This window comes from Schistocerca serialis, chromosome 4 (genome assembly GCF_023864345.2).
Source record: "Schistocerca serialis cubense isolate TAMUIC-IGC-003099 chromosome 4, iqSchSeri2.2, whole genome shotgun sequence".
NCBI lineage: Eukaryota > Metazoa > Arthropoda > Insecta > Orthoptera > Acrididae > Schistocerca > Schistocerca serialis.
This window is the reverse complement of record NC_064641.1, coordinates 77618507-77643344: the sequence shown is the minus strand read 5'-3', so window position 1 is coordinate 77643344 and position 24838 is coordinate 77618507. Positions and strand designations below refer to the sequence as shown.

At 42.5% G+C, this 24838-nt stretch overlaps 1 protein-coding gene across 1 annotated transcript in view; it reads right to left on the bottom strand.

Annotated features, from left to right (window-relative positions):
- LOC126474902 (protein bric-a-brac 1) overlaps positions 1 to 24838 on the bottom strand; it is a 261416-nt gene that overhangs the window by 178698 nt on the left and 57880 nt on the right. Inside the window, exon 2 of the mRNA XM_050102399.1 lies at positions 6107 to 6264. Coding sequence (XP_049958356.1) covers positions 6107 to 6244 — 138 coding nt within the window. The 5' untranslated portion in view covers positions 6245 to 6264. The remainder of the gene's footprint in view (positions 1 to 6106; positions 6265 to 24838) is intronic.

The following is a 24838-nucleotide window of genomic DNA, read 5'->3' as shown; positions in this document are numbered from 1 at the left end:
CAGCACGAGTAAACACACACATGCATATGAAAACTTTCAATTCCACAGCACAGTTACACAACATTTAACCAAGTGTCTACATGTTTAGATACTCACAGATTTTTTTTTTTTTTTTTTTTTTTTTGTGTTAATGTGTTCTGGAACTAGAAGTGTTTGTTTACATGTAAATGTGTCTACACATGCTATACCTAAAATCCATGTAACCACTACTCAATGATCGAGCAACAGAGGATGAACCCCCAAGGCTCAAAAAGAATAATGTACTATTTAAAATAAAAATTTTAAAAAATCTATGATTAGTGACTGAAGGCAGTTTGTTTTTTGTTTTACAAAATTAAAAGTCATAGTGACAACACCTGTCAACAACGATAAAGCTTTAGGTACAATTCCGTTTCATTTTCTTATTAATTGTGTGTGCGAGTTCTGACAATAAAAGATTACCAACTAACTATTCGTTACTCTACCAAAAGCAGAGAATGACCAAATGTTTTATTTCATAATCCTAATTAATCTTGTCTTCAAGATCCCCATTTAGCATTTGTTATAGATACTTCCAAGAATGTTTGTCATGTTCAAAGACTAAAGTTATTTCATCCCTTAGATGACCAACAAATTCAGATTATGATGTCTGAAACAAATAAAAATTACTTATAGGCACCAGAAGCAGAATATTATGAGACACCAAGAGTGTAGTTCACAGACTTCCAGATGGATAATGAACTGAGTCTGCATCAGCTCATGGATAAGTTAACCAAAAATCTCAGCTCTGTTTCCTTTTCACCTAGGAAATGTTGCTCATTGGTTGACCTGAAGACAGGATTGCTAGCACACTTTGTCAATGGTGTCCTACGGCACAATCTTTTGGACCAATACAGCTAAGAGCAAAATGGATTTATGCTAGAGAACTAAGTAATAAGAATTTTGTGTGAAGTTCAGAAATGAACATCTTGCAGAACCCTCTTCAGGGACCTTGGGATTCTTATGCTTGGATGTCATTACATAACAAGAACGAATTTACGATGAACTATAAAATTCATGGTAAAAAACTAAAAGTAAACTAATTTAATATAGACTATTCATCTCTATCTAGGGTTCACAACAAATGTTTATATTCTGATGCAAAAGGTTATTGTCAGACATCACGCAAGAATCTGAAAAATCTCATATATTCAAAAACAAAGTAAGAGAATACCGAGTTAAGCACTTCTATAATTTACCAGAATATTTAGACCCAATTCTATTCTACAGAGCAGACAAGCCTCCGAAGCACACATTCTGTGAAGAGTTGTGGACATTTAATGCAGCAATTGCAGTCTGGCCAATGTGAACAGAGATAGCAGTCACTTGTGCATGACGTGTGCCTGCTTGAATGAATAAGTGTGTGTGTGTGTGTGTGTGTGTGTGTGTGTGTGTGTGTTTTTCCTGTCTTTGCTGAAAAACGCTTTGGCCAAAAGTTCAGTGTGCAACAGCCTTCTCATTATGTCTGTATGCAACTCAACACGTCAGCTTTATGGTACTCTATCCTTTTCATAATTGTTGTTATTACTTCATCCCCTACCGCCTAATGGTAGTTTCACTGTCCTTCTACTTATTTCTGTAATGCATACAACAGTATGCACATAAACATTTCACCAGATTTGCCATTTTCGATATACTCTTTCACAGGCTCTGCATAACAATTATCTGTCGTTTGTCAAAGTTGCTATTTCAATGGATTTCCCCTTTACAGGGTCATACCCTGTTCCTTCCTGTTTCGCTTACACACTTTTGCTACTGTGTAACGTGCCTACAACACCACCAGGTGGTGTAGGATGTAGAGGTGGACAGTGATCATAATATTCTAACTTATCAGTGTAAGTCTGACGCTGGGTTTATTGCTTGAAATAAGTAGGGCCGAATAATAGGCTGCCGCACTCTCTGTTCAAAATGAGGATGTGCAAACGATGAGAGGCAAAGATTAGTAGAGATTCTTATGTCTATGAAGAGACCTATGCACAAGGCTTACAACACCTTGGCTAAATATCTGGCGGAAAACCAAAAAAAATTCTGGTGCTATGTAAAACTGCTAAGCAGGTCTAAGACTTCCATCCAGTCACTCGATGATGAGTCCAGTTTGACAGTAGAAGATAGCAAAAGAAAGGCCGAAGTTTTAAATACCAAGTTTAAGAAATAATCCATGGAGGAGAATCATACAAATGAACCGTCATTTGACCATTGCACGGAGTCCTGTATGGATGAGATAGTAATAAGCATCCTCAGCATAGAGAAACAACTGAAAGAGTTGAAAACAAGTAAGCCACTAGATCTGGATGGAATACTATTTCCGTTTTACAAATGGTACTCTACACTCTGGGCCCTTACTTAGTTTGCATTTATCACCAATCTCTCAATCAGCACAAAATACCAAGAGACTGGAAAAAGTACAGGTGACTCCTGTATATAAGAAGGGTAAAAGAGCGGACCCACAAAATTACAAACCAGTATCCATAACTTCGGTTTGCTGCAGAATTCTAGAGCATATTCCGAGTTTAAATATAATTAATTTCCTCGAGACTGAGAAGTTCATGTCCACGAATCAGCATAGCTTTACAAAGCATCGCTTGTGCAAAACCCAGCCTCCTTTTCTCTCACACAATATATTGCAAACTATGGATGAAAGGGCCACAGGAAGATTCCATACTTCTAGATTTCTGAAAAGCATTCAACACAGTAGTGTGTTAACGAAGGTATGTGCACACAGAACAGGCTGCAAGATATGTGAATTGTGGCTGGTTACTGTGCCCCCACTGAGAGACTATCTGCTCTCATAGACCAACACCTTCAACCTATTTCCCAGAAACTATCCTCCTATATAAAAGATAGCAACCATTTCCCCAACCGAATCTCCACAGTTCCTCTCCCTTTATCACACGACGCCCTGCTCATCACTATTGATGCCACCTCCCTATACACTAACATTCCTAATGCCCATGGCCTTACTGCTACCGAACACTACCTTTACAGATGCCCTATGGATTCCAAACCTACAACCTCCTTCCTAGTCTCCATGAACAACTACATCCTCACCCACAATTACTTCTCCTTTGAAAGCATTGCCTACAAACAAATCCACGGTAACGGCTATGGGCACCCGCATGGCACCATCCTATGCTAACCTATTCATGGGCCATCTAGAGGAATCCCTCCTAAAAAACCCAGAATCCTAAACCCCTCACCTGGTTCAGATTCACTGATGACATCTTTGTTATCTGGATTGAATGTGAGGACACCTTATTCACATTCCTCCAGAACCTCAACAACTTCTCCCCCATTTGCTTCACCTGGTGCTACTCATCCCAACAAGTCATCTTCCTAGATGTTGACCTCTGCCTCAGAGATGGCTACATCAGTACCTTCGTCCATATCAAACCTACTAACCACCAGCAATACCTCCACTTAGACAGCTGCCACCCATTTCATACCAAGAAATCCCTTCCGTACAGCCTAGCCACCTGTGGTCGTCGCATCTGCAGTGACGAGCAGTCCCTCTCTAAATATACCGAGGGTCTCACTGAAGCCTTCACTGACCATAATTATCCTCCCACCCTTGTACAAAAACAAATCTCTCGTGCTTATCTTTCCAGTCTCCCACCAGTTTCTGAAGTCCCACAGTCCGGCCACAGAGAAGCATTCACCTCGTAACTCAGTACCATCCGGGACTGGAGCAACTGAATTATATTCCCCGTCAGGGTTTCGATTACCTCTCATCGTGCCCTGAAATGAGAAATGTCCTACCATCTATCCTTCCCAACCCTCCTACCGTGGTATTCCACCGTCCACCGAACCTACACAATATACTTGTCCATCCTTACACAACCCCTGCTCCCAATCCCTTACCTCATGGCTCATACCCCTGCAATAGACCTAGATGCAAGACCTGTCCCATACATCCTCCTACCACCACCACCTACTCCAGTCCGGTCACTAACATTACCTATCACATCAAAGGCAGGGCTACCTATGAAACCAGTCATGTGATCTACAAGCTAAGCTGCAACCACTGTGATGCATTCTATGTAGGCACGACAACCAACAAGCTGTCTGTCCGCACGAATGGCCACCGACAAACTGTGGCCAAAAAACAAGTGGACCACCCTGTTGCTGAACACGTTGCTAAACATGATACCCTTCATCTCATTGACTGCTTCACAGCCTGTGCCATATGGATCCTTCCCACCAACACCAGTTTTTCTGAATTGTGCAGGTGGGAACTTTCCCTGCAATACATCCAATGTTCCCGCAACCCTCCTGGCCTAAACCTTCATTAGTCACTGTCCTCATCCATCCAGCCCCTCCCTGTTCCCATTCCAGCGCTACTCAGCCGTCATTTCACCGCCACACCAAGTCTTTTAATTTCTTTCCTTTCTGCTACTTACTCCCTCCGCACCTTCTCTCCTACCCTCCGTCTAAACTGCAACACTTCGCTGTCTGCCACTCCCACCATACTATCCCTCCCCCTCCCCCTCCCCCTCCCCGCCCCAGCCTCCTCCTTACCCCCACCTAGTCGCCACTCCCATCTTGCACCGGTGCTGCAGCTCGCAGTGTAGTTTCAGCTCTCTGAGACTGCAGGTGTGTGTGTGTGTGTGTGTGTGTGTGTGTGTGTGTGTGTGTGTGTGTGTGTAGCATCTCCGCTATATGGTAAGAAGCAACTTCCCTTCTCTCGTATTGTTACATTCCATCCTGGATTTTCCATTGTTCGAAAATGAAAATGTGGATGAATAGGAAAAACAAACCCGTAATGTTCGGATACAGCATTAGTATTGTCCCGCTTGACACAGTCACGGCATTTAAATATCAGGACATAATTTTGCATCAAATTTTTACAGCGAAATCAGAAATCTTCAGTCGGATGATAAAATGCCACGAAAAGCAAAAGTGACTATGTACCACACTTACCAATGCTTAAGTATGGTTTAGAAACATCTACCCACTAAACAAGGACCTCAGCAGAATTAAGACAACAGAAATGAGTTTCATTAGAACTATGAATCACAACAACTAGAAAGGACAAAACCAGGAATGAGATGAATATAAAAGTAGCTGGTAATGAGGTTCCTGTTACCACTTTCATAAAGAAATGCATGCTTCAGTGGTATCAGCAGATAATGGGACTGAACAGTGAAAGCTCTGCCAATGTGAACCTAGTACGAAGAAGACCATGGGGAAGACCAAGAAAATGTTGGATAGAAGTCTCTACAAAAGTAAGATTAGACGTGGAGGAGAAAGGACACAAATGGGAAGTTTTCCTGCAACAAATATGTATGAAAACAGAAGGAGATGGTGAGCACTTGTACACCACACCCGGGAAACTGGAGTTGGAAAATAATAATGATGATGAAGAACATTGCAGTGCGATATGAAATGGAACGAGCATGTGAGGGTTGTGGTAGGGAAGGTGAATGGTCTACTTCAGCTAATTTCGAGAATTTTAGGAAAGTGTTGTTCATGAGGCTACATATAGGACGCTAGTGCTACCTATTTTTTAGTTCTTCTCGAGTGTTTAGAATCCACACCCTGTCGGATTGAAAGACAACCTCGGAACAATTCAGATGTGAGCTGCTAGATCTGTTACCAGTAGGTTAGATCATCATGCAGGTGTTACAGACATGCTCTGGAGCGCAAGTCGGAATCCCCTAGAAGGGCGCAGACATTCATTTTGAAGAACTAGAGAATCGGCATTTGATGCTGACTGCAGAACATACCTATCGTTGCCAACACATATTTCACATAGGAACCCAGAAGATAAGATACAAGACATTAACGCTAATATGGGGGCATACAGACAGTCGTTTTTCCCTCGTTCAATCTGTGAGGGGAACAGGAAAGGACACAAATAATTGTGGTACAGAGTACTGTCCCCCACGCACTGTACGGTGGCTTGCTGAGTGTGTATGTAGATGAAACAACCTATTTAGGATCATGAATTTGCATCAACTGCTAAAACCCAGTAAATTGAACTGAAAGCCAAGATATAAGCATTTCCCTATATTATCAGCACTACATCTGATTGCATCAAATATTTATGAACTACTTTAAAAGGAAACTGAACAAAAAGTGAACAACTTACCTTATGTGCTTTCAGAGATGAATCATTGCAAGCAAGAGTAACATCAACAAATGCCTCATTTCGCAACAGCTGATGGAATACCGATGTCATATTTGACTGATAGTTGTTCCAGCGAAGGCAGTAATGTTGACCTGCCATGCTGAACACAACAGCAGTCACTGTAACATGCAGAAGTATTACAAGTTAGTTTATTCAATTATTATTTACTAACTTAACAGTTCAGCTGGACAATTCTCAAAACAATCTCGGAGACAATGCCTGTAGTGTTGTCTTGTGCAGTGCACTGTGAAAAGTGAATCAGACACCAAGCTAGGAAAAAGTCTGCTTTTTGATTTTTTTTTTTTTTTTTTTACATAACATCCTAATTCAATGCAAAGAAATTTAAGCTTCTCATTGCATTTCTGTGCAAACACCACATCTCAAAAGTGATTATTTGCATGACTGTAAACATTATTTTTTCACGTTTTCATTTCCATAACACACAACTATGAAAAACCCATTTTATGTACACATAATGTGCACCAATACATCTTATTTTATTGTACTTGAAAGTCATAACCTAACATCAATGTTACTGCATAAATGACATTACGTTTGGTAGTTTACATTTCTACAACATTTACTATTAGAGCTGTACCAAAGTCCAGGGAAGGAACTATCAACAAAGTACAACGAACTAAACATACAACTGGTGAAACAATTTTTCCTAACAATGTATCAACATCATATGACAAGCAGCATGTAAAAGCTTGAAGTTCCAAAGGAGTGTAATCAGACACAGAAGAAAGATTATGGGCTTAACAGGACTAAACTACCTGGTTATTGAGTCCGTCAATTCACAGGGAATAGGACAATTGACAGCTGCAGGGTCTGTGACCATGTCACTGTGGTTGAAAATGTATGTGACAGAATTATTAACCACGTGACTAAAAAGTGAGATAAAACCCAGGCAGCTAAACCTGTATCCAGTCACTGAAGGATACAGAAGGGCCATCTTAGTCAGTACAACTAAAATGGGGCGAGAAATTAAAATGGATTGAGAAAATACAGACTGTACAGACCGGAGAGCTAATCACCTTAAAACATAACTGGATAGACAAAAATCTACTCATGAAGTGGCAGCAGGAGAAAACTCACAAAAAAGTACTGGAAATGTGCACGCTTTCAGAGCCAGTGACTCCTCCTCGTGGCAGAAGGGTTGAAGTGAAAGGAAAAGGAATGAAAGAAGAGGGGTGGCAAGGTTTAGGAGATGGGAAGAGTTACAGAAAAGTTGCCAAGAACCCCGGGTCAGGGGAGACTTATCAAGCAGGATAAGAAGGAAAGACTGACCCTCGGGACTGCACTGGATGAGATTCAGAAACCTGAGAGCTTGATGGTAGAACACAGGGTAAAAATCATGATTGTTACTGACAAACCTGGAGCAACAATTAACAAGAGTGGAAAGCTAAAAATGCACTGTACTTGGTAGACAGGCGAGGGGAGGGGAGGGGAGGGGGCAACAGACAACTAAATAAATAAAAGATATAGAAAATTAAAAGGGAGTGAGGAACAGAGAAAGTTACTACAAATATATGCTGACACAAAACAAACTAAAGTAAATTTAAACCAGTTGGATGCCAAGAACCAAGCATATGTCGCAACACCAGTTCCAGTCCTTTGCCTTTATACCTCTTCCCTTACCTTCTCTCCTGCCAGGAGAAGGAGCCACAGGCTCTGAAAGCTTCGACACTTCTATTACTATTGTATGAATTTCTCCTGCTTAGTAAATAGATTTTTTAATGTATCCAATTATTTAGCCCGAGGCCACTGTAGAGAACACCGCAGCAAGAGGTACTCCCCCAACAACCATCCCTAACATCAAACGTGGACACACATTAAATTTTGTTATACATTTTTTTCTCAGAAAATGTAAGACTTCGGTAGCTGCTAACCCATCTTTCACAAATATCTGAGGTTGTGAGGTTGATTGCTTCTCAGGTTAGCCTGCAGGGCACACACAGCGACAATGTGAGCGATCACAAGGTCACTGCCGTAGCTGCACTGTGGGGGAGAGTCCATCTGATGCAAAAGGAACTCATGGGTAAGACTGGAGTAACCAATATGCAGTCAGCAAAGTACTAGGACATCTTTCTGAGAGGCCTGAAGAGAAGTATGCCAGGCCTTCGTGGTCCCCTTGATCACTCTCAGTCAATAAGCTGATCATGGTAAGCTCCCACTGCATATCCCAGGATTTCAACATCTGATGTTGCAATTGTAATCTTACGTCACTGTCTGGTACCCTGAGCTCAAGTTCATCTCCTGTGGTTGCTTCTTTAGCTAATTTGTCAGCAAGTTCATTTCCTGGAGAACCCAAGTGACTCAGTGTCCAGATGAACGTTACTGTCATTCCAGAGCTGTAGAGGTCAACCAACATGTTTTGGACGTTAGCGACCATAAGTTTTTTGTTTTGGCATCTGATGGAGTCACTACAAATCAGGTTAAGACCTTTGTGGCAAAAGTTTTAATGTACTGCAGAGCTCTTGATATGGTGACCGACTCTGCAGTGTGTACAATGCATGCACTTGGCAGAGAATACTTCTCATGCCCACTTGCAAGTGCAAAAGCAAAACCGACTCTATCGATGACTTTTGATCCATCTGTGTAAAGTTGAATAATCATGGCGAACCAAATGGAACAAGCATCTGAGAGTGATGGGATCAGTGCTTTTCTTAGGTCCGTCCAAACAATGGCACTGTGTCAACACGGGTAGGATTGTGGATGCTGAGGAGGAACTCTGAACACACACCAGAGGAGACAGTTGGAAGTCCTTGCACTGAGCTTCCAGTTGTATCCCATCTGGTCTACCTATTTCTGAGCAATTCGTAAACAGCCTGAACTGTTGATTGTGAAGCAGAGTCGAGTATCACAGATGAGTAGGCATCTCAAAGACTGTAGGCATCTCAAAGACTGTGACTGCATAATTTGCCATGTGTTGCTGGCATCTGACCCCTCAATGATGGGACACCTGGTTACACCAGGAGGCTGGATACAGGGCTTCTAAGGAAGGCTCCACTTGCCAACCATACAGCACTGTGGTGGAAAAGGTCTAACAAGCTCAGTATTGATGGTTTTACCAACCTGTAGGCAAACTGTGAGTAGCCAAGTTGGGATACAATCTAAACATTACAAAAAACACAGAACTGTGCAGGTAGCACCCCAGAAGCTGCTGCTGAGAAATCTGAAGGTATTAAGTTTCCTCATGCAATCTACCTTGAGCTGGTGTACATGTGGTAACCACGTAAGCTCAGTGTGAAATAAAAGGCTTAAAAATGTGAAAGTTTCAATGGATTCAACCAGCTGGTTCCTTAGGTATAGACCTGGGCATGGATGCACAATTCTGTGTTGAGAAAAGTGCACTAAGCTATTTTTGATGTGAGAAATTTGATACTCACAATTCAGGGCCTAATTATGTGCTTTTGTATGGCCCATCAAGTTGGTGCTCTGTGGTGCACAATAATGGAGAGCTATAACACTGTGAAGATGAGATTGTGGGTCCCCAAGCAGTCATGATACCACTGATTGCAATGGTAAAAAGGGTTACACTAGCACCAATACCTGAGAGACTCAGTTTCCTGTAGGTATTGGTTGCTGAAGTTTGAACCTATCCAGAATCAGGATTGTCAGAGGGACAGAAAATTCTGGACAAGAATGAGTAAACAGCCCCAGAAGTCCCCCCACTTGTGCAGTGTAGACAGGATATGATGGCACCAGGTGGTACTGTGTGTCTTCTACAGATCAAAGAATACAGTAGGCTTCATTGCTTCTGTAGCATGTATAATTGTGCCAACAGCATCTTGTACCACTCCTTCGATATCCCTCTTTGAATGGTTTCAAAAGATGCTCTGGAGGTGAAAGTTTGCCAGTTGGTTTTCCAAAGTAATCAATAGGAAAGCTATCTCTGTTGGAGAAGGTGCCATGAATGAACCATTGGATTAATGATGAGATGCTCAGGCTGCAGACTGTAATATCTATGGCTGAGTTCCATTGGCCATACTGAAATGTGTTGCAGCTCTGGGGTTCAGGAGGCAGATTTCAAATTCTGAAATTAATTGCTCTATTACCTGATCTCTGCTAGATGTGGTTTGGCTGCCCCACGAGCAATTGTGGGCATCGAAGTCATGCAGTCGGAGGAAGGGAGGAGGCAACCATTCCAACAGCTCATGGTATGATATAGATCTGTCTTGGGGTTGACACGTATTACATACTGTTACCCTAACTGACAAGTAGACATGCATACCAAGACTTGTAATATAATGGTTAGCAGCACCAACTCACTGAAAGTATCAGTTTGAATGAGTGTACAGAACCATTGAGAGGCCCTGTTGGTGTTAATGAAATTAATACAGTAGGATGTGTAATTTTTAATAGTAGGGAGTTGGGTTTCTTGAAGGATGTCTCCTGAAGTGCCATGCCAACTGCAGAGTAAGTAGAAATTAATTAATGAAGTGGCAATGGTAGTCTTAGTTACAATGAAGAAACGTCACATTGGGATCTGAGAAAGTAGCGAAGGAGAAGTGGGACTATGAATTACTTTACTGGAGAATCGTACTCCACAAGAATGCGTTGTTCTCCATCTGTATTCACAGGCTTGAGCCCCAGCAGAGGGACGGGAGGGGGTGAAGGAAACGGGACTGACTGGAGCAGCGGATTCAGCTCTAGTTTCGATTTATTCTCATCTCTGCGAGGTTCCAGTTTCTGTGAGTATTTTCCCAGCTTGAGTTTGGGACAGAAGAGGACCCTTCTTTTCTATGTATGACCTGACACCCGCCGCTTGGTCAGCTACTGGATAGTGAGAGACTAATGGTCTGTTTTGTCCTGGGAAGGAGGCACCTTGACAGATGCCCCCTTCCCTAATGATGCCAAAGTATAACCAAGCAACTTCAGCCACAATGGGGCGGAGTCCATCCCCTGACTGAGAACTGTTCATCGTACCAGATGTGAATTTTGCCAATATGTTTGTAAAACATCACACCTTATCGATCAGTTGGAGTGGTGCAAACTTTTTCTTGGCATCTTGACAAGAGAGGTGGTCAAATGTTTTATATTCCAGGATTCTCTTCTCCCTCTTGAAAACAGAACACATAGGTGAACAAAGGGGATTGTTTTCTGGGCATTTACATATGTAGGGGGCTTTTTGCAAGGGCTGTCCTCATACACTGTCTTGCCACACAACCCACAAGTAGCCTCATTACTACAGCGGAACGACATGCGTCCAAAACCCCTAACACTCAGATCATCTCACAAAGACAGAAACAACATGGAGCTGTAGGCCTCTGCATTAAGACTCTTGCTTTCTATCTGCTGAGACGACCCTGTTGCTATAGCCACTGGTATGGATGGGTTTGATCAGTTTCACTACAGATCATCTGGCCTGATGCCACTCACTCCAATGGGCACCACTCCACCACAGCACAGGCTACCTGGCACAGTAGCCATTGCCCCCAAGTCCCTCTGTCCCACGTTGGATAGATACCTACTCCTCTGTATACATGGGGAGATGACAGTTTAGGCATCAGCAGGGCAAACCCTGTCCTGTAAGGAGGCTACGACTGTGAGGGTACACTGACACCTCCCTCCCCCCACACAATGGATGAGCTACTGTCTTGGATTTTGGGTGTGAACATAAATCCATTCTAATATTAGCTATAGAAGGTCATGGCACACGGTGGATAGATATCCAACAAGTAAGGTGCCCTTCCCCAAACGGGCTGCATTCCAGCCTGAAGGGAAGGTTCTGAAATAATTTAAAACTGATGGGTGCCCTAATTATAGTCAAGTCGTCAATGTAAAATATTCTCTAGAAATAGGACTTCTTTTAGTTGCCTTTTATGGCAGACATGGAGCAACAAGATGTATATTCCAGCCCCTGACACTACCAGTGAGACAGAAGAAAGGAGATTCAGAAAACAGGATGGAGTCAATCCCTGAGAACCAGCCACCAATCAGTGCTTCACGTATCACCCAGGGCTTGATAATCAGCAAACTCTCATCATGCCCTGAGACGACAGGTACCTTATTTAGAATCCTAATCACAATCTTTAAGTTGTATTGCGTAAACCGCCCAAGCTACACAATATCTGATGCCATCCAAATGCTAATTTTGTCCCAAATTCTGCACCTTATGGGACATTCTGCTGTGGATGACCCAAGTGAATGAACTTTAACATCTGGTTGCTGAACAGGCAACACATTGCCTGTCAATGAATAACCACTGCTAAGAAGGCACAATCATGGCTATCCTGTTGTTGAACATTTTGCACACCACAAAGCTTCAAAGACTATGTGCAAATTCTGAAACCCTACACCTCCTCAACTTCTCTGAATAATGTGAAAATTGGTGACTGTAGATACAGAACAGGGAAAGCTTCAGAGTTAGGAGAGGTTAGGATGGGGGAAACAAGTGGCTCAGCAGAAATAGCAAAATGATGATTACCTATGGTGAAAAGAAAGAGAGAGAGAGAGAGAGAGAGAGAGAGAGAGAGAGAGAGAGAGAGAGAGAGAGAGAGAGTGTGTGTACTTTAAGACAACAAAAATCTCAAGAGGCTAACAAAATTTTCTGGGCTGTTGCTTGCATCTACGCATCACTCATCTGGAGAGAAAACAAAATCTTTGTACCTGAAACGAATGCAGAAGAAACATGTATCCTTCTGCTACTAACTGTACAAAGATCGACATAGACAGGGTGCAATTCTTTTTTAGAAACAATATGTTCCCACAGCCATGAAATACAGTGGAACCTCACTTAACAAGCACCTCCCATAATGTGCAATTCACATAACACACAAAACAAATTGTAAGAAAGTTACTCTTTTTAACAAGCCATATTTCGCGTAACAAGTGACGATGACAATGTAACATCATCAGCTGTTCACACGCAGTAGGGGAAACATTCAACAATACGAACACCTTTCACTGTTAGCAGCAGCATCTGAACTATATATTTAGTATGTACTGCAGTCTGGGTTTAGTGCTCTTTCTGCTATCATCTTAGTGCAGCCTGTGATCACACATTTTTCTAAACTTGTGTTTACACAGTGTTTTTTGTGTGCAAACTTTAATAGCCTTCGTAAAAATGTCCCCGAAGATAAAGCAACAGAACACAACCATAAGGAAAGAAAATGACCTTACAATGAAATGTAAAATCATTGAAAAATGCGAAAGTAGTGTGAGTGTTGCTGACTGAGCACGCACATACAATCGGTCTGCATCAACTATTTGCACTATCCTCAAGAACAAGAACAAGATTAAGGAAATAGATGCTTCGAAGAGACTGACAAGAGTATCTAAACAAGTGTTTCGTATTCTGGACAATGTCGAAAGGTTGCTCCTTATATGGATAAATGAAAAACCAATTAAAAGGCGACACTAACAAGAACATCATTTGTGAGAAGATGAGAATGAATTTCACTGGCCTCATTAAGAAGACACCAGGACCATCAGTGGCCAATGAAGTGTCCATGGGAAGCCATTGTTGGTTCGAAAAGTTTAAGAGAAAAACCAGCATCCACAGCGTTGTGAGGCACGGCGAAGCAGCCAGCAACTTCACAATGCTCCAATATTCTGAGGGTTATCTGCCACAACAGGTTTTTATAGTGATGAGACAGGTCTGTTCTGGAAAAAGATGCCGAAGCATACCTTTGCAACAGCAGCAGAGGAGAATGCATTGCCCGGCCAAAAGCCAATGAAAGACTGCCTCATAGTGCTATTATATACCAATCCAAGCAGTGATTTGAAAATTAAACCACTGCTTGTCCACACTTCTTGAAGGCTTGTGGAGTTTCTGAATGGTCAAGTCCGGAAGAGGAGGTTCAATGTGATGTGGAGGTCTAAGAACAGGCCTGGGTGACATGCGATCTTTTTTGTGATTGGATCAATGAAGTGTTTGGTCCTTTGGTTAAAAAAAAATTTGCTCGACATGAATCTGCCACTCCATGTCTCGCTTGTTATGGGCAATGGTCCTGCCAATTCTCCAGGCCTGCAAGACTACCCCGTTGAAGAATTTTGATTTATCAAGATCCAATTTCTGCTCCCCAAAACCACTCTGTTACTCCAGCCTATGGTCCGGCAGATTATTTTTAACTTTAAGAAGCTCTACTATAAAGCACTCTTTGAGCATTGCTTTGAGTTGATTGAAGCTACCAATTTCACTCTCAGAGAGCTCTGGAAATATCCCTTCAACATCACTGCCTGCATCAAGATGATTAAAAATCTGTGGGAATGGGTTACCAAAAAAACTCTCACTTCTGCTTGGAAGAAGCTTTGGCCAGAGCGCATTGTTGAATGTGAGTCTGAGGCCACAGCATGGAACTAGAAGTGGGAACAATCATATCGATGAGCTTGTGAAAGACCACAGCCAAGAAATGACCACTGAAGAGCTTATGAAGATACAGTGTGTTTCACAGCAGCAGGTTGTGGAGAGGGGTTCTTCAGTGGAGGAGAAGGCAAGTGAAGCAGCAATCTTCTGGTGCACTAAGAGAAATGCTGAAAGCATGGGAATCAGTTGCGTCATACATTAAAATCATCATGCCAATAAAGCAGAGGCTAGTTGCACTACAACTTTCACAATAATGCTGTGTTGCACTTTTGCCAAGTGTTAAAGCAATGGCAGAAGCAAATGACTACAGATAGCTTCTTAGTAAAAAAGAATTAGTTATGTATTGTGAATAATAAGTACATAATACTGTATGTATAATTTCACTGAAATAAATTGCTTGAATAAGGTAAGAGTTTTAGTGCTTTTTCTGCATGGAACACATTATCGTATTTTACCTTAATTTTTATCGGATAAATTTTTTCACTTAACGAGTGTTTCACACTATGAGTAAGATTCTGGAACAAATTATGCTTGCTATGCGAGGTTCCACTGTATTTTGAAAATCAAATATAAGCATTTTGTATTTGTATTTTATTACAAAAAAATCCAGGGAGTGCTGGAGGACAACAACGGCGACTCTCACCAGGGTCTTAACTGAAAGAATTTTTTGGGTGTTTGACAATGAGATTTTTTAAGTGGTTTGGGTTGTAAATTACATACATATACTAATTGTACTGATTTAAATGTTATAAATATTTTATATTTCATATGTAAAATCTAGGATGGAATGTAACAGTATTACGAAAAGGATAGTTGCTGCTCACTTTACGTCAAAGATGCTGAGTCAGATAGGCACGACAAAAAGACTGCAGGAAAGTGAGCTTTTGGGCAATAAGGCCTTCGTGAGAGATAGACAAAACACACACACACACACACACACACACACACACACACACACACACACACACACACACACACACACACCTCATGGAGCGCGGAGGGGGAGGGACAGCATGGTAGGCATGGTAGTGCTGCTTGTGGGAGCATAAATGGATGAGGTGGAGAGAGGGTAGGACAGCTAGCTGCAGTTGGGAGGTTATACGGACGGCCAGCAGGAGGGTTGGGGTGGGCGGAAGGAGGTAAGCGGGAAAAGAGAGAAATAAAAAGATTGTGGGTGCGTTGGAGGAATAGAGGGTTGTGTAGTGCTGGAATGAGACAGGGAAGGGGCTAGATGGGTAATAAAAATGACTCGTGAAGGTTGAGGCCATGAGGGTTACAGGAACATAGATATATTGCAGAGAGAGTTCCCACTTGCACAACTCAGAAAAGCTGATGCTAGCGGAAAGCATTCAGATGGCACAGGCTGTGAAGCAGTCATTGAAATGCAGAACGTCCTGTTGGACAGTGTTCTCAGCAATGAAGTGGGGCCAGCTGTTTCTTGGTCACAGTTTGTCAGTGGCCATTCATGCAGACAGACAGTGTGTTGGTTGTCCTGCCCATGAAGAATGCAGCACAGTGGTTGCAGATTAGCTTGTAGATAACATAAGAGGTTTCACAGGTAGCCCTTGTTGGGAAAGGTGATGCTTATGACCAGACTGGAATGAGTGGTGGTGGGAGGATGTATGTGACAGGTCTTGCATCTACCTCTCTTACAGGGATATGAGCCATGAGGTAAATGGTTGGGAGCAGAAGTTGTGTAATGATAGACGGGGATATTGTGTGAGTTCAGTGTGTGGCAGAATACTGCTATGGGAGAGGTGGCAAGGATAGTGGATAGGACATTCCTTATTTCAGGGTATGACGAGAGGTAGTCGAAACCCTGGTGGAGAATGTGATTCAGTTGCTCCAGTCCTAGGTGGTTCCGAGTCACGAGGGGAATGCTCCTCTGTGGAAGGACAGTGGGACTTTAGGAGGTGGTGGATGACTGGAGAGACAGGGCACGGGAGGTCTGTTTTTGTACAAGGTTGGGAGGGTAATTACGGTCTACGAAGGCCTTAGTGAGACCCGCCATGGGTGCGACAATCACTGGTGGTTACGCTGTAAGGAAGTGACTTTTTGGTGTGGAATGGTGTCAAAGTGGAGGTACTGCTGCTAGTTGGTAGGTTTGATATGGGCAGAGGTACTGATGTAGCCATCTTTCAGGTGGAGGTCAATAGCGAGGAAAGTTGCTTGTTGGGTTGAGTTGGACCAGGTAAAGAAAATTTGGGGAAAAGGTGTAGCGGTTCTGGAGGAATGTGGATAGGATGTCCTCACCCTCAATCTAGAATAAGACGATGTCATCAATGACTCTGAACCAGGTGAGGGGTTTGGACTTAGAAAGATTCCTCTAGATGGCCCATGAATAGGTGGTTGGCATAGGACGGTGGCATGCGAGTGCCCTTAGCCTTACCCCAGATTTGTTTGTAGGTAATGCCTTCAAAGGAGAAGTAATTGTGGCTGAGGATGTAGTTGATTAAGGGGACTAGGAAGGAGGTTGTACGTTTGGAATCCGTTGGGCACTGGGAAAGGTAGTGTTCAATAGCAGTAAGACCATGGGCAATAGAGACGTTAGTGTGAAGCAAGGTGGCATCAATAGCAATGAGTAGGGCACCGTGTGCTAAAGCAACAGGAACTGTGGAGAGTTGGTGGAGGAAATGGCTGGTATCTTTTTATGTAAGAGGGTAGGTTGTGGGTAATACGCTAAAGGTGTGTGTCTACAAGAGCAGAGATTCTCTGAGTTGGGACAAAGTAACTGTCCACAATGGGGTGTCCTGATTGGTTGGGTTTATGGACTTTACCAAGCATGTAGAAGGTAGGAGTACCGGGAGCCGTAGCGGCGAGGAGAAAGATGGACTCTGGGGAGAGGTTCTGGGATAGAACTAAGCATTTGAAGAGAGACTGGAGATCCTGTTGGATTTCTGGAATGGGTTCACTGTGGCACTGTTTGCAGGTGGATGAATCTGACAGCTGGCGGAGTCCTTCTGCCAAGTAATCCTTGCAGTTCAAAACAACAGTGGTGGAGCCTTTGTCAGCAGGTAGGATTATAAGGTTGGAATCAGTTTTTTGGTGATGGATTGCAGTTCCTCCTGTGGATGTCATGTTAGTTTGCATGTTGAGGACTTTGGGGAATGATGCTGCGCAAGGTTCGAGGATAAGAAATTCTGGAAAGTTAGCAGAGGTGATTAGCAGGCAGTGGGGGGAGGGGGGGGGGGGGGGAGGCGCATCACGGTTGGATGAAGGAGTGAACTCAGTAAGGCAGGGTTCAACATTGGTTTTTTATTGAAACTGATTGGTAGAATTGATGGCAAAAAAGGATTGGGGGAAGGAGAGGTGGTCTTTAACACATGCTGCACAATTTAATTTGCGAATGAGGCAGAAGGTGAGGCCTTTGGTAAGGACTGATACTTCTGCAAGGCTAAGGCTTTTTGAGAAAAGGTTCATGACTGTGTTTTGGATCTGTTTATGTTCTGCATTCTGTATGGTGGTAGGAGGTAATTTTTTAGGACAAGGTATATGTAGTAGGTCTGCGAGACAGGGCTTGTCAGCTATGCGAGGTTTGGAGGTTGTTGCAGAGGTGTTTTGAATAGTAGTAGTCCAAGGTGGGAGTAGGAAGGGAACAGGGTCGAGATTATTTTGAGGTGGCGTTTGGAACATTGCTGTTGTTCCTGGAGGGCAAGCGTTTTAATGTGTGATATGGGAACCAGAAATTTGGGATTGTATAGCAGAAGAATTTTACAGATGGAGGAAACTATTGCAAGGAGGTTTGAAACTGATTGATATGATTTTGCAGGATTATGTTGGCAAGGGTTAAGGACCAGATGGAGGTCATTGTGGAAGGAAGGGTGGCGGTAATCCATTTGGAGCGATTCCATGAGCAAGCAGCAACACAGGAACAGTATGTGGGGCTGGGTTCTCGCTAGGGATAAGGAAACTTTTCTGTACTGATGCAGACGGAAGGAGTAAGGATTCATGGTGAAGAATAAAAACGTGTAGAAATACATAAATAACATAGAAATACGCCCAAAAAATTTGAAAAAATGAACCCAAACACATGGGAAAAGCCACGAAAAGGAAGAAATGGATGAAGTAGAGGGAAAAAAGATGAAATCTGATAGTGAAAGGTGAAAACCAACTGGAATAGGCGTGAAGACAATGAGATCAAAAGAAAATAAATAAATAAAAAGATTGTAGTGAGGGTTATGTGTGAGAAAGGGGGACAGCAGATGTGACCAGATTAGGTGATAATGTGTGCAAACTCGAATAGAGAGGAGGAGTTGGAGATGGGGAGGGGTTGGTACGGTAAGATACGAATTTGTGTGTCGCAGGAAGGTACGAGAAATATCACGCGAAAATACATGACAGTGAGGCAGGAAGAGTGATCAGTTTGAAGATATTGCAGTAATTATATTGGCAGGAGTAATACTGGATGCGAGATTCTGCACCAACAATCAGCGCAGTCTTTTAGTTGTTGGTTGCGCGCGGCCGAGACAGTTGATACAGTGGGACTGTAAGTACAGCATGAAATGCAGTTTGCAAGGCAATGAGAGAAACACAGGAAAGAGAGAAAGCAGGACAAACACTGAGTATCGGAGCATTAGAAAATAATGTCAAAGGGAAACAGCACTGGGTTAAGGTATGGAAGACAAGCAGCACGGCAAAATTCAATAATGGAAAATCCAGGAGGGAATGTAACAAAATGATGAAAAGGATAGTTGCTACTTACCATATAGCACAATGCTGATTGCAGATAGGCACAACAAAAAGACTGTTGGAACGTGAGCTTTTGGCCAACAAGGCCTTCGTCGGAGAAAGACAACATCCACACATTCACTCATGTAACTCTCACATATTTTATATGTTTTTATTTAGAAATATCAGTATTGCATGTAGACCATTCTTATATTATATTAACTGGTTTACTGACAATAAATAAATGTAACAATGATGCTGGTGAAACTTGCATATCAACGCAATTCTATTTTGTGCCCCATTATCATTATTCTGGGAAGATTCTTTGAGCTGCAGATACAGTTCCTATATAATACACAGTTGGTATGGACACAGTGGGCATTCTGTAGAGTGCTTTTTTGTGTCAGCATTTCTTTTAAAGTGAATCATGAGGTGTTTCAACACTCTGTTGAGCGCAATTGGCCCAACAGGCAAAGCTGAAATGTTTTTGTTCCCCTCTCCCCAATTAGTCGATGTGGGCTTTTGCTGAAATTAGTACCTCCGTATCTTCAGGGGTTGTTTACAACCCTCTCCACTAGTTTCCATGCAGATGTGACGTTTGTGGCCTCTCAAGCTCACTGTGCACAAATATGTCTCACTTATGGAGGTATGTATTTCTGGACCATCAGAGTTGTTATTTTGCTCAGTTGATAGATGAGTAATGTGAATTTGTGAAAATATACAGTATTGTGAGCTCGGCCTTTCAGTCACTGCGCTGGGGTACTGCTGAAGATGATGAAGGAAGAGACGACAAAACAAGGAATTTTTATTTGGGAAGAGAGAAGAAGATCATGTGGGTCAAAAAGCCATCTCGGAAAAGACATCGTACGGGATCTCACAACGTCATCGCTCACCTCTCTGGAGTCATAGGAATAAGAACACTGAAAGTGCAACTGAATGTTGGAATAATTTACTCACTGGTGACATCCTTGACACCATTGTCAAATACACAAATCAATACACTGACACTGAATAGTTTCTCCAGAGAAAGACATCAGTTCCACAGATGTAACTGAACTAAGGACATTTAATGGTTTGTTGTACCTTCCAGGGGCATACAGAGGGAATCGTCCAATTCTGGAGGAACTACAGGGGACTGGAGGTGACGGTGTCTAAAAATTCAATCTCGTGATGAATCTCAAAAGAGTCGGATATATTGCCTTCATTTTGAGTACCAAATTACAGAGCTCAACAGAAAGAATTTGACCAGGTAGCTTCTATTCGTGAAGTTTTTGTAAAGTTCATGGAAAATTGTCAGATGTGCGATTGCCCTGGGGATAACATCACAATAGACGAAATGCTTCCTGGTTTTTGTGGTAGACGTGTTTTTAGGCAGTAAATACACTCAAAACCAAATAAATATGGATTAAAACATTTTGCTTATGTTGATACTATACTTATACACACAATGAACATGGAGATCTACGTTGAACTAAAGCCTGCAGGTCCTTTCTGTGTAAGCAATAATCCAACTCGAAGTAGTGCGACAAAGGGGGTATCATCCAACTCAGCATAGTTGCCACATTTATTCAAAATGGTGGCCATAGATGTGACAACATCACACTGACGTCATGCTGGGAAATTCATATTTTGGCAGGAATATAGGTCAACTGGGCTACCTCCAATAACCGGCCTCCACCCCCCTCCTGCTTGCCCCCATCTGGAAAATGGCAGGAAAAGGACTCAGTTGGTGCTGGGCTGCCAGGTAGTATGGACATAAGTCTTTGTTGTTTTGTGTGATGTGCAGTATATTGCTTATGCTAGATGTGGGGTGGATATTTTCACTATTCATCTAGCACTGGAGAGTTGCTCCAGCCTGTCTATCCAATAGCCGTATATGGAAGGATAGATGATGATGGTAATAGGACAGCAAGCTACCACTGACGTACAGGGGGGTAACCTCCTGCCGATCTACAAGTGAATACCTGCTGCTAGGAGGAACATATGGGTGGATAATAATTATAATATTGTAACAGGAACCCACCGTGCCCCCCCCCCCCTTCTTTTGTGGTTGCTTGGGATATAGCGCAACTGCGCGTCTACCATCCTGCCCCTATATACAGGACTACTTTAGCAACATCATTTGAGAATGAAACACACTTATACGTGTTCCAAGTTGCATTCTAGCCAACAGAAACACAGGAAATACATTGTATGATATGTAGTGCTCATTATCTCAAGACGAAAAAGAAAACTGACTAGCCACCTCCAGTCTAGCCTAGCATCATCTACCAAATGTGTTTTGTACATGAAGAGCCGGCCAGCCAGGGAGTTGCTGCTCACCAAAGGCTCAGCTAATCCTCTATTTCCTACTACCCCAAGAACTCTTACTGCCATCTGTGGTACATTGGGGCCCGGCTCGGCCTAATTCCAGTCCAATCCCTGACATAGACCCCTCAGTTTAAAAATTCTGAAACTGTGATATTTTGTCAATACACCTCAAATTTATCACATGAAATATAGATTCCTCCCATTTATACAAGTTATTTTTGAAGATAGAAGAAATCGGACCACGTGTGCATTTTCACGTCAATAAAAATATCATTACTTGTTGTGAAAATCCTGTACATCACTATGTCATAGGCTATATTTCCTGTAACAAGGAAAATTTCCCATCGCACCCTCCCTCATATTTAATGGTGAGAGGGCCCAGAGGACAGCCCACCAAAAACTGGAAACAGATCAAGCATGAAAACAGTAATAAGGTGTACTGAACTATCAAAAAAAAGTAAAATAGAAACATTCAATGGTCTAAGGACAAGATGTGCAATACAGGGAATCTTGAAATAGCAATGGTGTCGTAGTTAAGTGGTAGCGGTGTTGGACTGCCACGCAGGCGACTCGCGATCAAAACTCACTGCCACCAACTTACATATCAGGTAAAGTCCACAAAGATAAGATACGGAAAATTAGTGTTCATAGGGATACATACAGGTTGTCTTCCCTTCCTGTGTTTGTGAGAGGAATAAGAAAGGGAATGACTAGTAGGACTACAGGATACCCTCCGCCACACACCGTGCAATGCCTCACAAAGTAAGCATATAGATATAAATTTAGTCTCTCTATTAAAATGTCAGTCCATTCATTTATAGGCAATCAAAGAATGTTGTCTCTTATTTAATGAGAAAACAAAAGACGGAACTTCTGCTGTTGCTGATGGTCTCTCTGTACAAACCTTCGTATTAGCCCCAATTTTCTCACTGCAGTTATTTCGTGAGACGTATGTGAGAGGCTGTAATCTACATCTACATCTACATTTATACTCCGCAAGCCACTCAACGGTGTGTGGCGGAGGGCACTTTACGTGCCACTGTCATTACCTCACTTTCCTGTTCCAGTCGCTTATGGTTCGCGGGAAGAACGGCTGTCTGAAAGCCTCCGTGCGCGCTCTAATCTCTCTAATTTTACATTCGTGATCTCCTCGGGAGGTATAAGCAGAGGGAAGCAATACATTCAATACCTCATCCAGAAACAGACCCTCTCGAAACCTGGACAGCAAGAGCGCCTCTCTTGCAGAGTCTGCCACTTGAGTTTGCTAAACATCTCCGTAACGCTATCACGGTTACCAAATAACCCTGTGACGAAACGCGCCGCTCTTCTTTGGATCTTCTCTATCTCCTCCGTCAAACCGATCTGGTACGGATCCCACACTAATGAGCAATACTCAAGTATAGGTCGAACAAGTGTTTTGTAAGCCACCTCCTTTGTTGATGGACTACATTTTCTAAGGACTCTCCCAATGAATCTCAACCTGGTACCCGCCTTACCAACAATTAATTTTATATGATCATTCCACTTCAAATCGTTCCGCACGCATACTCCCAGATATTTTACAGAAGTAACTGCTACCAGTGTTTGTTCCGCTATCATATAATCATACAATAAAGGATCCTTCTTTCTATGTATTCGCAATACATTACATTTGTCTATGTTAAGGGACAGTTGCCACTCCCTGCACCAAGTGCCTATCCGCTGCAGATCTTCCTGTATTTCGCTACAATTTTCTAATGCTGCAACTTCTCTGTATACTACAGCATCATCCGCGAAAAGCCGCATGGAACTTCCGACACTATCTACTAGGTCATTTATATATATTGTGAAAAGCAATGGTCCCATAACACTCCCCTGTGGCATGCCAGAGGTTACTTTAACGTCTGTAGACGTCTCTCCATTGATAACAACATGCTGTGTTCTGTTTGCTAAAAACTCTTCAATCCAGCCACACAGCTGGTCTGATATTCCGTAGGCTCTTACTTTGTTTATCAGACGACAGTGCGGAGCTGTAGTGAACGCTCTCCGGAAGTCAAGGAAAACGGCATGTACCTGGGAGCTTGTATCTAATATTTTCTGGGTCTCATGAACAAATAAAGCGAGTTGGGTCTCACACGATCGCTGTTTGCGGAATACATGTTGATTCCTACATAGTAGATTCTGGGTTTCCAAAAACGACATGATACTCGAGCAAAAAACATGTTCTAAAATCCTACAACAGATCGACGTCAAGAGATATAGGTCTATAGTTTTGCGCATCTGCTCGACGACCCTTCTTGAAGACTGGGACTACCTGTGCTCTTTTCCAATCATTTGAAACCTTCCGTTCCTCTAGAGACTTGCAGTACACGGCTGTTAGAAGGGGGGGCAAGTTCTTTCGCGCACTCTGTGTAGAATCGAATTGGTATCCCATCAGGTCCAGTGGACTTTCCTCTGTTGAGTGATTCCAGTTGCTTTTCTATTCCTTGGACACTGATTTCGATGTCAGCCATTTTTTCGTTTGTGTGAGGATTTAGAGAAGGAACTACAGTGTGGTCTTCCTCTGTGAAACAGCTTTGGAAAAAGGTGTTTAGTATTTCAGCTTTAAGCGTGTCATCCTCTGTTTCAATGCCATCATCATCCCGGAGTGTCTGGATATGCTGTTTCGAGCCACTTACTGATTTAACGTAAGACCAAAACTTCCTAGGATTTTCTGTCAAGTCGGTACATAGAATTTTACTTTCGAATTCACTGAACGCTTCACGCATAGCCCTCCTTACGCCAACTTTGACATCGTTTAGCTGCTGTTTGTCTGAGAGGTTTTGGCTGCGTTCAAACTTAGAGTGAAGCTCTCTTTGCTTTTCGCAGTAGTTTCCTAACTTTGTTGTTGTACCACGGTGGGTTTTTCCCGTCCCTCACAGTTTTACTCGGCACGTACCTGTCTAAAACGCATTTTACGATTGTCTTGAACTTTTTCCATAAACACTCAACATTGTCAGTGTTGGAACAGAAATTTTCGTTTTGATCTGTTAGGTAGTCTGAAATCTGCCTTCTATTACTCTTGCTAAACAGATAAACCTTCCTCCCTTTTTTTATATTCCTATTAACTTCCATATTCAGGAATGCTGCAACGGCCTTATGATCAGTGATTCCCTGTTCTGCACTTAAAGAGTCGAAAAGTTCGGGTCTGTTTGTTATCAGTAGGTCCAAGATGTTATCTCCATGAGTCGGTTCTCTGTTTAATTGCTCGAGTTAATTTTCAGATGTGCACTCAGTATAACGTCACTCGATGCTCTGTCCCTACCACCCGTCCTAAACATCTGAGTGTTCCGGTCTATATCTGGTAAATTGAAATCTCCACCTAAGACTATAACATGCTGAGAAAATTTATGTGAAATGTATTCCAAATTTTCTCGCAGTTG